The 17278-nt window shown below is 46.1% G+C and overlaps 1 protein-coding gene across 2 annotated transcripts in view; it reads left to right on the top strand.

The window, feature by feature from the left end:
• NCKAP1 (NCK associated protein 1) overlaps positions 1-17242 on the top strand; it is a 249712-nt gene extending 232470 nt beyond the window's left edge. For both annotated transcript variants that reach the window (XM_063933318.1, XM_063933319.1), the window contains 6 exons: positions 1557-1637; positions 5243-5336; positions 6230-6346; positions 6484-6593; positions 6948-7037; positions 16192-17242. In XM_063933318.1, coding sequence (XP_063789388.1) covers positions 1557-1637; positions 5243-5336; positions 6230-6346; positions 6484-6593; positions 6948-7037; positions 16192-16308 — 609 coding nt within the window. In that variant the 3' untranslated portion in view covers positions 16309-17242. The remainder of the gene's footprint in view (positions 1-1556; positions 1638-5242; positions 5337-6229; positions 6347-6483; positions 6594-6947; positions 7038-16191) is intronic.
• The last annotated feature ends 36 nt before the right edge of the window (positions 17243-17278 follow it).

A 17278-nucleotide genomic window follows, 5' to 3' on the forward strand; every position in this document is an offset into this window, starting at 1 on the left:
GAGCCCTGCAAAATGACCTCCAGCAAGCCACAAATGTGCATGTGTCTACTCAAATGATCAGAAACAGACTCCATGAGGGTGGTATGAGGGCCCTACGTCCACAGGTGGGGGTTGTGCTTACAGCCCAACACCGTGCAGGACGTTTGGCATTTGCCAGAGAACACCAAGATTGGCAAATTCGCCACTGGCGCCCTGTGCTCTTCACAGATGAAAGCAGGTTCTCACTGAGCACATGTGACAGACGTGACAGAGTCTGGAGACGCCAAGGAGAGCGTTCTGCTGCCTGCAACATCCTCCAGCATGACCGGTTTGGCAGTGGGTCAGTAATGGTGTGGGGTGGCATTTCTTTGGGGGGCCGCACAGCCCTCCATGTGCTCGCCAGAGGTAGCCTGACTGCCATTAGGTACTGAGAAGAGATCCTCAGACCCCTTGTGAGACCATATGCTGGTGCGGTTGGCCCTGGGTTCCTCCTAATGCAAGACAATGCTAGACCTCATGTGACTGGAGTGTGTCAGCAGTTCCTGCAAGGCGAAGGCATTGATGCTATGGACTGGCCCGCCCGTTCCTCAGACCTTAATCCAATTGAGCACATCTGGGACATCATGTCTCGCTCCATCCACCAACGCTACGTTGCACCACAGACTGTCCAGGAGTTGGCGGATGCTTTAGTCCAGGTCTGGGAGGAGATCCCTCAGGAGACCACCCGCCACCTCATCAGGGGCATGCCCAGGCGTTGTAGGGAGGTCATACAGGCACGTGGAGGCCACACACACTACTGAGCCTCATTTTGACTTGTTTTAAGGACATTACATCAAAGTTGGATCAGCCTGTAGTGTGTTTTTCCACTTTAATTTTGAGGGTGACTCCAAATCCAGACCTCCATGGGTTAATACATTTGATTTCCATTGATCATTTTTGTGTGATTTTGTTGTCAGCACATTCAACTATGTAAAGAACAAAGTATTTAATAAGAATATTTCATTCATTCAGATCTAGGATGTGTTATTTTAGTGTTCCCTTTATTTTTTTGAGCAGTGTATAATATTGACGTCTACAAAATATTATTAATAAGATTGAGCAAAATGGGTTTGTTTTCAATTCATGGCTCATATAGATTTGTATGATAAAAAGGATTAGACTGTGACAGGTATTCTAGAGGGGGATACAACAGCCGCAAGACGCATGCATCGGCGCAATTCCGCCAAGTTTACCCGATATTTTAAAGCGGCAAAAATTTCAAAGGCAAAATTGATGCCTCCCATCTCAAACTATTAAGTTTCCCTCCTAATGTAACAACTGTTCTTTTAATTTAATGATAACCAATAGAAAATAGTTTTCTAAGGGGACATGGAAACTGTGCAAGGGAGCGAATGTCATGTACTTTCACTATGAGTTGTGATGGTTTTCTTTTCTTTTCCTTTTCTCCTACCTTTTTATGTTTCGTGTACTATTGCTTTTAGGCTAATATATATTTATCTAGCGGGTCATGTCTGACATTTTAGTAGCAGGATTGATCGGATCACCCCTCTAACGCTGACTGCCGTTCTTTTTATCAGGTCTTATCTTACCACATTCCTTTCCTTGTAAGTTCTGTTGAGGATTTCAAGGATCACATTCCAAGGGAGACGGACATGAAGGTAAAATGTGCACAAGGTTTCCTCTAAAACTTTAGCTTGGGGCAACTTTCTCTTAACTATAAAATTTCATCCAACTGACTGAAGTCTGTAAATGTTTTTACACTTTTGTTTGTTTTTTTTGTGTTTTTTTTAATTAAATTTTTTAATTTGGGCGTATCCCTTGGTGACCTGATAACACAAGTTAGCACCTCACAACAGACATAAATGTGACTGAAGTATTCACCAGTTTTTCCAGAGGGATTGGCAGCTCCCTCTTGCAAGCCTAACATGAGTGGGTCCCATAAGTATATCGTCCTATTGGTAGAAAATTTGTGCCTGACGATACATGCATCTAGACGCACAAGTCCGTATTGTCCAGGCAGATTGTGTGCATGTCCAGCAAAGGGTATGCGGTCACCACGCCGGCGTTTGGGATAACAGCAGTCGGAATGCCAACAAGGTGAGAATACCGATGCTCGGATCCTGACATTGATCATAATGCTGGCGCTGGAATCTCGACTGTCTGCATCCTGAACGTAAATATGTTGGGGCTTTGAAGGGTTTGGCTGCAAGGGGGGAGGGGTTAGGTCTAGGCACCATCCGGGAAAGTTAGGGTTAGGCTGCCTCGGGGAGGGTCTAGGGTTAGGCTGCCTCGGGGAGGGTCTAGGGTTAGGCTGCGTCGGGGAGGGTCTAGGGTTAGGCTGCGGGGATGGGACGGTTAGGGTTAGACCTGGGGAGGGTGTGTAGGGTTTAGGCACCACCTAGGGAGGTTAGGATTAGGCTGTGGAGGGGGGAGAGGGTTGGGTCAGGCTGCAAGGAGGGGAGGGTTAGGGTTAGCATACTTAGTAGGTGTCTAGATGCCGCTGTCGGTATTCTGATCACTGGGATCCCCATACCAGCCCAAACAAAGATGTAACACTTGTGCAGCGTTGACATTTTGGGTTTGTGCATGACAGTCCTACATTACCCCCATTAGGCAAAAACTATTAAATCTTCAAGCGAGTTGATGAATTAATTTTTGTTATATATATTTTTTTTATTTACTTAAAATCTGTTTAAACTGATGTATTCTAATGATCACAAGCAATATGTCCTGTTATGGTAAAATGACTAGATTTTCTATTGTAAACTGGGACACGTGTTCAGCGCACATTATACGAATGACGTCCATCAGCGTGTTATTGCAGTGTGTACATCATAAATCAGCATGCATAGCATTTTCATAAATGAGGCACACATATACTAAGGCCTAAAGGGGGTCATTCCGAGTTGTTCGATCGTTGCCGATTTTCGTTATACTGCGATTAGTCGCTAACTGCGCATGGTACGCAGAGCGCATGCGCTTAGTTATTTTACTCAAAACTTAGCTGTTTTGCTGTAGCGTCTGCGGCGCTTTTCAGTCGCACTGGTGTTCGGTAAATGATTGACAGGGAAGGGGCGTTTCTGGGCGGCAACTCAGCAATTTCCCGGCGTTTGCTAAAAAACGCAGGCGTGTCAGGGAAAAACGCGGGAGTGGCTGGAGAAACGGGGGAGTGGCTGGCCAAACGTAGGGCGTGTTTGTAACGTCAAACCAGGAACGAAATGGGCTGAGCTGATCCAGTGTAGGAGTAAGTCTCGAGCTACTCAGGAACTGCTAAGAATTTTCTATTTGCAATTCTGCTAATCTAATTCTGCTAAGCTAAGATACACTCCCAGAGGGCGGCGGCCTAGCGTGTGCAATGCTGCTAAAATCAGCTAGAGAGCGAACAACTCGGAATGACCCCCAAAAGGCAGCCACCTGTATACTTTGTGTAGCCCAGTGTGATTGCTAATACGAAGTGCATATTACAATGCAATGGCCATTGGACAGCACAGTTATGGTAGTGGTTAGTATTGTCTCTCAGCTCTTAGGCCACAAGTTTAATTTCAGACAGTACACTATTGGTGTGGGTTTCATGTGAGTGTTTCTTGCGAGTGCTTCACTTTGCTCACACACGCCAAAAAACATACTGGTGGGTAAATTGGCTTCTTACCATAGTGCGTATGTGTGTGATAGGGAATATAGATTGTCAGCTGCACAGGGGGCAGGGTTTGATATACATGGCTAACATTCTATGTAAAGTGCTGCATAATGTGTGCACTGTATCAGTAATTGTTCAGAAATATTGTATGATATAGAAACAGTTTTTTTCTGGTGCAAATCCAATGCGGAGGTCACTTTTTCCACAGATCCTAATACAGTGGAACGCCAGTTATCAGAACATAGTAGGGAGTCTTCAACGGTCTGTAATCCATCTAGAGAAGAGTTTCCACACAAAATACATAGCTTGGTACCAATACCACTCAGTTACTCACTGTGCAGACTTTCCTTTGAACGGGCAAATCTGGTGTTGGAGCTGCTCGTTCCCCAGGGAGCGTAGAACTGCATGCTGGCCTGACCCTTTGGCAGCCTGAGCAGGACCCCTTAGGCCTTCAGATGCTACACGTGCTTCCTGCACTGTGGGAGCCTTTTTCAGGAAGACTGGCCTATTACTATATCCTCCTTACTGTCGCTCTTACCACAGCTGTAACACAAGATTTCGTGATCCCCATCACATAACCCAGTGGTCTGCTCCCTTACCTAGCGGTGCGGTCTAAATCCAGGGTTTCCCGTGCTTCCCATATATCTAGCCCAGTGAAGTACAGGCAAAGCTCCGTTGTGATTTTTAAGTTGGGCTTCTTCATATTAAGGCAGTGCTACTAGCCCCTGATAAGTGTTGCTGCACATAATTTATTACGTGTCCAACGGATTATCCGAACTACTGTGGGATCCAATTAGTTTGGATCATGGTGTTCTACCTTACTCCTTAAGGACACTATTTCAAAGACTGCACACAATCGTCAGGAGGCTCCTGAATTTTTGGTGGTGTTCACCATCACCCAGAAGAGTTGGTAAGTCTCCCGGAGGCAACCAAACCGGTCGGTAATGCAATTTGCATTTATTGTGACACACACACACACACACACACACACACACACACACACACACACACACACACACACACACACACACACACACACACACACACACACACACACACACACTAACCAATGCCACAATTACCAAAATTGGTATGTGGGGGGTGGTGATGTAGTTGGACTCAACCTGCCCCACTTTGCAGGGGTCAGCCCAAGGTTGTCCACTATGGTTTTAGTCCAGGATTGCAAGAAATAATCCGCCATATTTTTTTGTTAGTAGGCTAAATGTGCATTCTACAGAAAAGCTCTTCTGACTGAGCATGTGCCCAACGGAAGTAGATGTTAGAAGCAGTAGTTAGAGGCTGATGGTGGCACTGGTGACAAACCTCTGGATGGATACAGTTTCCAATGCTAGATGCACTCAGGAAGAAAGGTTATGTCGTGAGACAACACTTAGATTTTATAGTTGGAGGAGGCTATTTTGAGATGGGCAAATGGAACATTTTGGCTATTGTAAAGAGGCCAAAGATGCAGCTGAAGAGTACTGTGTAGGTAATGATGGGAATGATAGAAAGCCCTCAGAGGAACTTATTTTGAAAAGTCATTTTGCAAGACGTAGCTGCATAATTAAATATAGACTTTACAGCATATTAATGGTCTGTATATCGTTTCATCTTTATTTTTTTAAGGTTGCAATGAACGTGTACGAGTTGTCATCTGCAGCTGGACTACCATGTGAAATCGATCCGGCACTAGTTGTGGCGCTGTCATCTCAAAAATCTGGTATGCTGTATTTATTGTGTGGATTTGGTATGAAGGTTTTGCTTTTTACTAAATGGTCTGTATTTACAAAATTAATAGAAATATCTATTTAAATTATAATTTTTATTTTTTATAAAGCAAATGTTAGATTTATTTTATGGCTATTGGGAGAAACCAATTTACTGTGAGGTTTCCCCTCGGCTAATTACCTGTGGCCACCAATGTAATTAGTGGACGTTAAACCACAGAGGGGGACTTTTCCTTGCAGCTTCAAGAGTGATAAAAGGGGTTTAACGTGTGGGGAAACCCACTGAGTCCACATTTTACAGTTTGCACCACGGTAACTTGCATCCTGCTCCCAGTGAAGACGTGTTATTAGCTGAATACGCTAAGACTGCTGCTCAGTCTACTAGGGACGTGACCACAATGTGGCATGAATTTCACCGCACTGTTGCTGTGCGGCGTTCAAATGGGTTGGGACTGGGAGGCCGACGGTGGGGTTCCTGGAGGTCAGCATACCGACCCCGGAATCCCGACTGCAGTATGCCGGGGGGGGGGTTGAGTGCAACAGAGCCCCTTGCTGGCGTGCAGTTGGCTCGGCGGCTCGCTATGCTCTCCACAGGTTTTATTCCCACTCTACGGGTGTCGTGGGACTAGTCCCTATTAGTTGGCATGCCAACTGTCAGGCGTTTGATCGATCGGGATCCCGACGCCGGCATGGCGACCGCCAGGATTCCGAGCTGTGATCACAGGACCGCATCCCGTTCAAATAAGCCCTTATGTATAGTTTGAGTAATTTTTTTACAATTTATCTGCTAGTGTTTCTATAGGTGTTTGCAGTGTGGCGGCTATAGCAATGACATTGTGTTGGGAAAAAAAGCTGATCATTTTATTTTGCCTGTGATTTCTTCCAGAAACGATCAGTCCAGAGGAGGAATATAAAATCGCCTGTCTCCTCATGGTATTTGTGGCGGTTTCTTTGCCGACGTTGGCTAGTAACGTGATGTCACAATACAGTCCCGCTATAGAAGGTATTGTCATGTGCTTCCAGTTTCCCCCCCAGTCCTCCTGCCCACCCACACACACACACAGTACTCTGTAATCCGACAGGCTGTGCTGGAATACCAAGCAGGTGTACACAAGCTTGCTGATTGCTTTTGTCTCTTAGGTCATTGCAATAATATCCATTGCCTGGCAAAGGCCATCAACCAGATTGCCGCAGCCTTGTTTACTATTCACAAAGGGAGCATCGAGGATCGTCTTAAAGAATTCTTGGCTGTATGTATATCTTGTCTAGTAGACGTTTTGTATTATTATTATTTTTAAGACTTTTATTTATTTTTATTTTATTCGTTGATTAATGTCCGAGCTGTAGCTGCTGTCTGCGATGTATAAAATTTGATTTATATGTATTTTAAAGCTTCTAATCTTTTGTAAACATTTGGAGCCATCACCGTAATTTAAATCGTAAATGCTGTAAGCGTTCTCCTAGCTCCCAGATGCTGTTACCGTATATCATTGTGTGTATTCAGAAGGTTCTTGTTTATCTATGTTCCATTTTATCTCTGTGTCGCTACATAACGTCTGTAAACAGGATTCTGATCACGTAATTCCCCATACTTGTTCCTGCAGCTTGCATCTTCCAGCCTGCTGAAAATTGGCCAAGAGACAGATAAAACTACTACAAGAAACCGAGAGTCTGTTTATTTGCTGCTAGATATGGTAAGGTGATGACAGAGCAATATGGTATCTTGTCCCAGCAAACAGCGAGTTATGTGAACTGTTTAATCTTTGTTTCGGAGCACAATTCTAATTTGCTGTTAGTACATGTTCAGAAGACACAAGCAAGCCCTTATGTGGGCTTGTGGCTATATACAGTAGCTTCCATGGTACATGAATTGTGCAAGTTCAGCTCATACAGAAGCACTAATACTTGTTCTGTGGGGCATTGGGTAGTTTAGGGAAATAGCAGGTGCAGGCCCGCCATCAAGGGGAGACAGTCGGGACGTCAGTCCCGTGCTTGGACTGAGATGGGGCCTGGGTAGCAGCAGTGAGGATAGGGGGTCAGGCCAGCTTCCTGCGCACCGGCAGGGCATGCATCCACAGAGGGACAGAGCCGTAGCGCTATTCTTACGATAGAGCCGGCCGTGAGCCAGTCGGAGCTCGCGGACCGGCAGCCAATCTGGAGCTCTGTGGCCGGCTATGTATTAGGAATACTGCTGCGGCTCTGTCCCTCAGTGGTGGCCTGCCGGTGCGCAGGCAGCTGGTCCTGTCCCTGATCCCCACTGCTGTCACCCGGTCCCAATCATTTCCGATGGTAGCCCTGAGTAGGTGTTTTAGAACTGTTACACATACTCCAATATTGTAGTTAAATCTAAAGTCATTGGGCCTGGTGTAAAACGTGTTAGGGCCTATGCAGTTTTGCATGTTTCTGCATGAAAGTGTGCGGTGGTTTTATTTTTATTATTGTGTGGGCGCTTAACGCACATGTATACGCAACTCACTTTCTATTGATCAATGCCATACTTTAATCCACCTTTAAAAAAAAGTTGTTTTAAAGAGACCTTGTTAGCAGGTCCTCGTGTACTGTAGGTTGTTATGTTACAACATAGTATCTTGGGCCTAATTCAGACCTGATCGCTAGGGGGCGTTTTTTACATCCCTGCGATCAGGTAGTCGCCGCATACAGAGGGAGGGGGAAATCGCTGTGCAGGGGTGCGATCGCATGTGCAGGAGAGCTGCACAAACAGAAGTTTATGCAGTCTCTGCACAGCCCAGGACTTACTCTTCCAGTGCGATGATCGGGGCCGAGCGGACGTCATAAAACCTCCCCTCAAACGCCTAGTCCCTCCTGCGTTTCTCTGGACACTCCTTAGAAACGGTCAGCGGTCAGTTGCTATCCACAAATGGCCTTTCCTGTCGGTCACCTTGCGATCGTTTTTCTCGCACCATCCCGTCGCTGCCCGCCAATCCCCGTTGCTGTGGACCGATGCACCTGCACTTTGCGGTGCATGCGCAGTTCCGATCTGATTGCAGGCTGTACGAAAATGCAGCCTAGCGATCAGGTCTGAATTAGGCCCTTTGTGCGTTGTAAACAGACCTTGAGGGATTTTCCTTTTTCAACTGGGTGACCTTAATAAATGCGGATAAAGGAAAATAAGAATTTACTTACCGATAATTCTATTTCTCGTAGTCCGTAGTGGATGCTGGGGACTCCGTAAGGACCATGGGGAATAGCGGCTCCGCAGGAGACTGGGCACAAAAGTAAAGCTTTAGAACTACCTGGTGTGCACTGGCTCCTCCCCCTATGACCCTCCTCCAAGCCTCAGTTAGGATACTGTGCCCGGACGAGCGTACACAATAAGGAAGGATTTTGAATCCCGGGTAAGACTCATACCAGCCACACCAATCACACCATATAACTTGTGATCTAAACCCAGTTAACAGCATGATAACAGAGGAGCCTCTAGAAAAGATGGCTCACTACAGCAATAACCCGATTTTTTGGTAACAATAACTATGTACCAGTATTGCAGACAATCCGCACTTGGGATGGGCGCCCAGCATCCACTACGGACTACGAGAAATAGAATTATCGGTAAGTAAATTCTTATTTTCTCTGACGTCTTAGTGGATGCTGGGGACTCCGTAAGGACCATGGGGATTATACCAAAGCTCCCAAACGGGCGGGAGAGTGCGGATGACTCTGCAGCACCAAATGAGAGAACTCCAAGTCTTCCTCAGCCAGGGTATCAAATTTGTAGAATTTTACAAACGTATTTGCTCCTGACCAAGTAGCTGCTCGGCAAAGTTGTAAAGCCGAGACCCCTCGGGCAGCCGCCCAAGATGAGCCCACCTTCCTTGTGGAATTGGCTTTTACAGATTTTGGCTGTGGCAGGCCTGCCACAGAATGTGCAAGCTGAATTGTACTACAAATCCAACGAGCAATAGTCTGCTTAGAAGCAGGAGCACCCAGCTTGTTGGGTGCATACAGAATAAGCAACGAGTCAGATTTTCTGACTCCAGCCGTCCTGGAAACCTATATTTCCAGGGCCCTGACAACGTCTAGCAACTTGGAGTCCTCCAAGTCCCTAGTAGCCGCAGGCACCACAATAGGTTGATTCAGGTGAAAACGCTGAAAACCACCTTAGGGAGAAACTGAGGACAAGTCCTCAATTCCGCCCTGTCCGAATGGAAAATCAGATGAGGGCTTTTACAGGATAAAGCCGCCAATTCTGACACGCACCTGGCCCAGGCCAGGGCCAACAGCATGACCACTTTCCATGTGAGATATTTTAACTCCACATATTTAAGTGGTTCAAACCAATGTGACTTTTGGAACCCAAAAACTACATTTAGATCCCAAGGTGCCACTGGAGGCACAAAAGGAGGCTGTATATACAGTACCCCTTTCACAACGTCTGAACTTCAGGGACTGAAGCTAGTTCTTTTTGGAAGAAAATTGACAGAGCCGAAATTTGAACCTTAATGGACCCCCATTTCAGGCCCATAGACACTCCTGTTTGCAGGAAATGTAGGAATCGACCTAGTTGAAAATTCCTCCGTCGGGGCCTTACTGGCCTCGCACCACGCAACATATTTTCGCCAAATGCGGTGATAATGTTTTGCGGTTATATCTTTCCTGGCTTTGATCAGGATAGGAATGACTTCATCCGAAATGCCTTTCTCCTTCAGGATCCGGCGTTCAACCGCCATGCCGTCAAACGCAGCCGCGGTAAGTCTTGGAACAGACAGGGTCCTTGCTGGAGCAGGTCCCTTCTTAGAGGTAGAGGCCACGGATATTCCGTGAGCATCTCTTGAAGTTCCGGTTACCAAGTCCTTCTTGGCCAATCCGGAGCCACGAATATAGTGCTTACTCCTCTCCATCTTATAATTCTCAGTACCTTGGGTATGAGAGGCAGAGGAGGGAACACATACACACACTGGTACACCCACTGTGTTACCAGAGCGTCTACAGCTATTGCCTGAGGGTCCCTTGACCTGGCGCAATACTTGTCGAGTTTTATAAACATGTGGAAGACTTCTGGGTGAAGTCCCCACTCTCCCGGGTGGGGGTCGTGTCTGCTGAGGAAGTCTGCTTCCCAGTTGTCCACTCCCGGAATGAATACTGCTGACAGTGCTATCACATGATTTTCCGCCCAGCGAAGAATCCTTGCAGCTTCTGCCTTGCCCTCCTGCTTCTTGTGTCACCCTGTCTGTTTACGTGGGTGACTGCCGTGATGTTGTCCGAATGGATCAACTCCGGGTGACCTTGAAGCAGAGGTCTTGCTGAGCTTAGAGCATTGTAAATGGCCCTTAGCTTCAGGATATTTATGTGAAGTGATGTCTCCAGGCTTGACCATAAGCTCTGGAAATTCCTTCCCTGTGCGACTGCTCCCCAGCCTCGCAGGCTGGCATCCGTGGTCACCAGGACCCAGTCCTGAATGTCGAATCTGCGGCCCTCTAGAAGATGAGCCCTCTGCAACCACCACAGGAGAGACACCCTTGTGCTTGGTGACAGGGTTATCCGCTGATGCATCTGAAGATGCGACCCGGACCATTTGTCCAGCAGGTCCCACTGGAAAGTTCTTGCGTGGAATCTGCCGAATGGGATTGCTTCGTAGGAAGCCACCATTTTTCCCAGAACCCTTTCATTGATGTACTGAGACTTGGCTCGGTTATAGGAGGTTCCCGACTAGCTCGGATAACTCCCTGACTTTCTCCTACGGGAGAAACACCTTTTTCTGGACTGTGTCCAGGATCATCCCTAGGAACAGAAGACGAGTCGTCGGAATCAGCTGCGATTTTGGAATATTGAGAATCCAATCGTGCTGCCGCAACACTACCTGAGATAGTGCTACACCGACCTCCAACTGTTCCCTGGATCTTACCCTTATCAGGGAATCGTCCAAGTAAGGGATAACAAATTCCCTTCCTTCGAAAGAGTATCATCATTTCGGCCATTACCTTGGTAAGGACCCGGGGTGCCGTGGACCATCCATACGGCAGCGTCTGAAACTGATAGTGACAGTTCTGTACCACAAACCTGAGGTACCCTTGGTGAGAAGGGTAAATTTGGGACATGAAGGTAAGCATCCTTGATGTCCCGAGACATCATGTTCCAGGTTCGCAATCACTGCTCTGAGTGACTCAATCTTGAATTTGAACCTCCGTATGTAAGTGTTCAAGATTTTAGATTTAGAATCGGTCTCACCGAGTCGTCCGGCTTCGGTATTACAACAGTGTGGAATAATACCCCGTTCCCTGTTGCAGGAGGGGTACCTTGATTATCACCTGCTGGGAATACAGCTTGTGAATGGCTTCCAAAACTGCCTCCCTGTCAGAGGGAGACATCGGTAAAGCCGACTTTAGGAAACGGCGAGGGGGAGACGTCTCGAATTCCAATTTGTACCCCTGAGATATCACCTGAAGGATCCAGGGGTCTAATTGCGAGTGAGCCCACTGCGCGCTGAAATTCATTGAGACGGGCCCCCACCGTGCCTGATTCTGCTTGTAAAGCCCCAGCGTCATACTGAGGGCTTGGCAGAGGCGGGAGAGGGCTTCTGTTCCTGGGAACTGGCTGATTTCTGCAGCCTTTTTCCTCTCCCTCTGTCACGGGGCAGAAATGAGGAACCTTTTGCCCGCTTGCCCACGAAAAGGACTGCGCCTGATAATACGGCGTCTTCTTATGTTGAGAGGCGACTTGGGGTACAAACGTGGATTTCCCAGCTGTTGCCGTGGCCACCAGGTCTGAAAGACCGACCCCAAATAACTCCTCCCCTTCTTCCAAATGCCGTTTGGAATTCGCATCACCTGACCACTGTCGTGTCCATAACCCTCTACTGGCAGAAATGGACAACGCACTTAGACTTGATGCCAGTCGGCAAATATTCCGCTGTGCATCACGCATATATAGAAATGCATCTTTTAAATGCTCTATAGGCAATAATATACTGTCCCTATCTAGGGTATCAATATTTTTAGTCAGGGAATCCGACCACGCCAAACCAGCACTGCACATCCAGGCTGAGGCGATTGCTGGTCGCAGTATAACACCAGTATGTGTGTAAATACATTTTAGGATATCCTCCTGCTTTCTATCAGCAGGATCCTTAAGGGCGGCCATCTCAGGAGAGGGTAGAGCCCTTGTTCTTACAAGCGTGTGAGCGCTTTATCCACCCTAGGGGGTGTTTCCCAACGCACCCTAACCTCTGGCGGGAAAGGATATAATGCCAATAACATTTTAGAAATTATCAGTTATCGGGGGAAACCCACGCATCATCACACACCTCATTTAATTTCTCAGATTCAGGAAAACTACAGGTAGTTTTTCCTCACCGAACATAATACCCCTTTTTGGTGGTACTCGTATTATCAGAAATGTGTAAAACATTTTTCATTGCCTCAATCATGTAACGTTTGGCCCTACTGGAAGTCACATTTGTCTCTTCACCGTCGACACTGGAATCAGTATCCGTGTCGGCGTCTATATCTGCCATCTGAGGTAACGGGCGCTTTAGAGCCCCTGACGGCCTATGAGACGTCTGGACAGGCACAAGCTGAGTAGCCGGCTGTCTCATGTCAACCACTGTCTTTTATACAGAGCTGACACTGTCACGTAATTCCTTCCAACAGTTCATCCACTCAGGTGTCGACCCCCTAGGGGATGACATCACTATTGCAGGCAATCTGCTCCGTCTCCACATCATTTTTCTCCTCATACATGTCGACACAAACGTACCGACACACAGCACACACACAGGGAATGCTCTGATAGAGGACAGGACCCCACTAGCCCTTTGGGGGAGACAGAGGGAGAGTTTGCCAGCACACACCAGAGCGCTATATATATACAGGGATAACCTTATATAAGTGTTTTTCCCCTTATAGCTGCTGTATTTTTAATACTGCGCGTAATTAGTGCCCCCCTCTCTTTTTTAACCCTTTCTGTAGTGTAGTGACTGCAGGGGAGAGCCAGGGAGCTTCCCTCCAACGGAGCTGTGAGGGAAAATGGCGCCAGTGTGCTGAGGAGATAGGCTCCGCCCCCTTCTCGGCGGCCTTATCTCCCGTTTTTCTGTGTATTCTGGCAGGGGTTAAATTCATCCATATAGCCCAGGAGCTATATGTGATGCATTTTTTGCCATCCAAGGTGTTTTTATTGCGTCTCAGGGCGCCCCCCCCCAGCGCCCTGCACCCTCAGTGACCGGAGTGTGAAGTGTGCTGAGAGCAATGGCGCACAGCTGCAGTGCTGTGCGCTACCTTGTTGAAGACAGGACGTCTTCTGCCGCCGATTTTCTGGACCTCTTCTGTCTTCTGGCTCTGTAAGGGGGCCGGCGGCGCGGCTCTGGGACCTATCCATGGCTGGGCCTGTGATCGGTCCCTCTGGAGCTAATGTCCAGTAGCCTAAGAAGCCCAATCCACTCTGCACGCAGGTGAGTTCGCTTCTTCTCCCCTTAGTCCCTCGATGCAGTGAGCCTGTTGCCAGCAGGTCTCACTGAACATAAAAAACCTAAAACTAAACTTTTCACTAAGCAGCTCAGGAGAGCCACCTAGTGTGCACCCTTCTCGTTCGGGCACAAAAATCTAACTGAGGCTTGGAGGAGGGTCATAGGGGGAGGAGCCAGTGCACACCAGGTAGTTCTAAAGCTTTACTTTTGTGCCCAGTCTCCTGCTGAGCCGCTATTCCCCATGGTCCTTACGGAGTCCCCAGCATCCACTAGGACGTCAGAGAAATATACTTGCTTGACTATAGTACTAAAATATTTTTTTTTTCTACTTTTTCAGTCATACAGTGCATCCGGAAAGCATTCACAGCACTTCACTTTTTCTACGTTTTATTATGTTACAGCCTTATTCCAAAATGGAATAAATTCATTTTTCCCTCAAAATTCTACACACAATACCCCATAATGACAACGTGAAAAAAGTGTTTTGGAGATTTTTGCAAATTTATTAAAAATAAAAAACTAAGAAATCACATGTACAATAAGCATTCACAGCCTTTGCCATGAAGCTCAAAATTGAGCTCAGGTGCATCCTGTTTCCACTGATCTTCCTTGAGATGTTCCTTCAGCTTAATTGGAGTCCACCTGTGGTAAATTCAGTTGATTGGACATGATTTGGAAAGGCACACACCTGTCCCACACTTGACAGTGCATGTTTGAGCACAAACCAAGCATATAGTCAAAGGAATTGTCCGTAGACCTCTGAGACAGGATTGTCTCGAGGCACAAATCTGTGGAAGGGTACAGAAAAATATCTGCTGCTTTGAAGGTCCCAATGAGCACAGTGGCCTCCATCATCCGTAAATGGAAGAAGTTCGGAACCACCAGGACTCTTAGTAGAGCTGTCCGGCCGTCCAAACTGAGCTATTGCGGGAGAAAGGCCCTGGTCAAGGAGGTGACCAAGAACCTAATGGTCACTCTATCAGAGCTACAGCATTCCTCTGTGGAGAGAGGAGAACCTTCCAGATGACAACCATCCTCTGCAGCAATCCACTAATCAGGTCTGTATGGTAGAGTGGCCAGACAGAAGCCACTCCTTAGTAAAAAAGCACATGGCAGCCTGCCTGGAGTTTGCCAAATGCACCTGAAGGACTCTCAGAACATGAAAGCCAAAATTCTCTGGTGTGATGAGACAAAGATTGAACTCCTTGGTATGAATGCCAGGTGTCATGTTTGGAGGAAACCAGGCACCATACCTACAGTGAAGCATGGTGGTGGCAGCATCATGCTGTGGGGATGTTTTTCGGTGGCAGGAACTGGGAGACTAGTCAGGATAGAGGGAAAGATGAATGTAGCAATGTACAGAGACATCCTGAAAACCTGCTGCAGAGCCTCTTAACCTCAGACTGGGGTGACTGTTCATCTTTCAGCAGGACAACGACCCTAAGCACACAGCCAAGATATCAAAGGAGTGGCTTCAGGACAACTTGGTGAATTTCCTTGAGTGGCCCAGCCAGAGCCCAGGCTTGAATCCGATTGAATATCTCTGGGGAGATCTGAAAATGGCTGTGCACCGACGCTTCTCATCCAACCTGATGGAGCTTGAGAGGTGATGCAAAGAGGAATGGGCAAAACTGCCCAAATATAGGTGTGCCAAGCTTGTGGCATCATATTCAAAAAGACTTGAGGCTGTAATTGCTGCCAAAGGTGCATCAACAAAGTATCGAGCAAAAGGCTGTGAATACTTATGTACATGTGATTTCTTGAAGTGAAATGCTGTGAATACTTTCCGAATGCACTGTAACTTTCACTTTATTTCCGTCTGTATTCGATAAGCATTTGTTATATCAGAGGTGTGCAACCTTCTCCCTGATCATCATATATGCAATGAGGTTTATTGAACTGCTTCACTTGTGGTCCCAGGACAATGGCACCCTGGCACTTGGGGATCCAACTAAAACGGGTTGAGCACTACTGTGTTGAAATATTATTATTATTATTGTTGTTATTATTATTATAGGGCTCCAGAAGTAGTCTGCAGCACTGTACAGTGGGGAAATAACAAGGCAGTACATAACCGTAGACAGTACAATACTTAGTTAAATGTTAATAAGTAGTACTAAAGCCACTAGTGCAAGGGGGAGGGAGGGTAAATATTCAGCGAAACCTGAACCCATAGGCTTGGGTTCCACTAACAAGTTAGAGATACTGAAGGAGGTGCAAACCAAAGACAAAAAAGGGACGGAGAGCCCTAGGAGGAAGTGAAGAGGGAGGCTGGCGAGCATGAGTAGATATAGATGAGACAGGCGGGAGGAGGACCCTGCTCATAGGCGCTTGCATACTAAAGGCAGGGACTTGATGAAATTGTAGTACATATGGAATTAGTGTTTGGTGTATATGTTTACCTATTTTTTTTATTTTATTTTTAACAGATTGTGCAAGAGTCGCCATTCCTGACCATGGACTTGCTGGAGTCATGTTTCCCATACGTCTTACTGAGAAACGCTTACCATGCAGTTTACAAACAAAGCGTCACATCCTCCGCATAAATATTTGCTTGATGAAAACCTAGAACGAGTTTCTACCAGCTCGGTTTTCGCCCCCAAAAAAACTATGGAGTACTTTTAATCGTTTGGACAAGAAATACAAAACGGTTTTGTGACTTAAAACTCTTCCCTCCCATTCCATTGTATTTTTGACCAGTGGTTTCTTTATGCAGTTGTACTACCAGATAGGCTTGGTTGGTTGCACTTCACTGAAATAAAAAAATAAAAAATTCTATAAAAAAATAAAACCGAAAAATATTTGATTTCTGGACCATTACATGCAAAGAATCGGGAACTAAAGGTGGGGGGAGGGAAGCACGAACACTACTTTTTGGCTGTTTTTTTGATATCTGATCATGCAAAATATTATTGCTTGTTTATTTCAAAGAAATGTATTTAGTGATTATTTTAGATGGTGGTATAGGTGATATACATCTGTGTGTAAATTATTTCATAAAGGGAGAGTTATAATCTGTACCTTTTTATGTTCTTATCGATAATGGTTTGGATAGGTGATTCTGTGATTTCCGTGAAGTAATTGCACCATGTTTCTTTTCTTCTTCCCCATCCAGTCACCAAATTTAAAGCAGAACAAAGCAAAAATACAATGCCACGTTCTCCCATATCTTGCACATTGAGCATTTACAATTCAGAAAACTCTCCCCTGTATTTTACGCAGCAGCAAATGTTTGTAAAAAGCATAATATAACTTTTTTTAGACTAATTTCCATGATGCTCTGTTGGCATTAATATTACCATTGTACCCTGCTATATGATATGGTAAGACATGCTTCTGCATCTCTCAAATGTTGATACAATTTTGTTTTTTGTTTTTGTTTTTGTTTTTTCCCTTTAACCACTTTTATATGTTTTAAGTTTTTGAAATCCAAGTGTACCTTCCATAACATACAATAAACCATAGACTGTATCAAACAAATATGTTTGCCATGTGTATACGTTTCAGTGATCTTTG

This window comes from Pseudophryne corroboree, chromosome 7 (assembly GCF_028390025.1).
Source record: "Pseudophryne corroboree isolate aPseCor3 chromosome 7, aPseCor3.hap2, whole genome shotgun sequence".
In the NCBI taxonomy this organism is placed as follows: Eukaryota; Metazoa; Chordata; class Amphibia; order Anura; family Myobatrachidae; genus Pseudophryne; species Pseudophryne corroboree.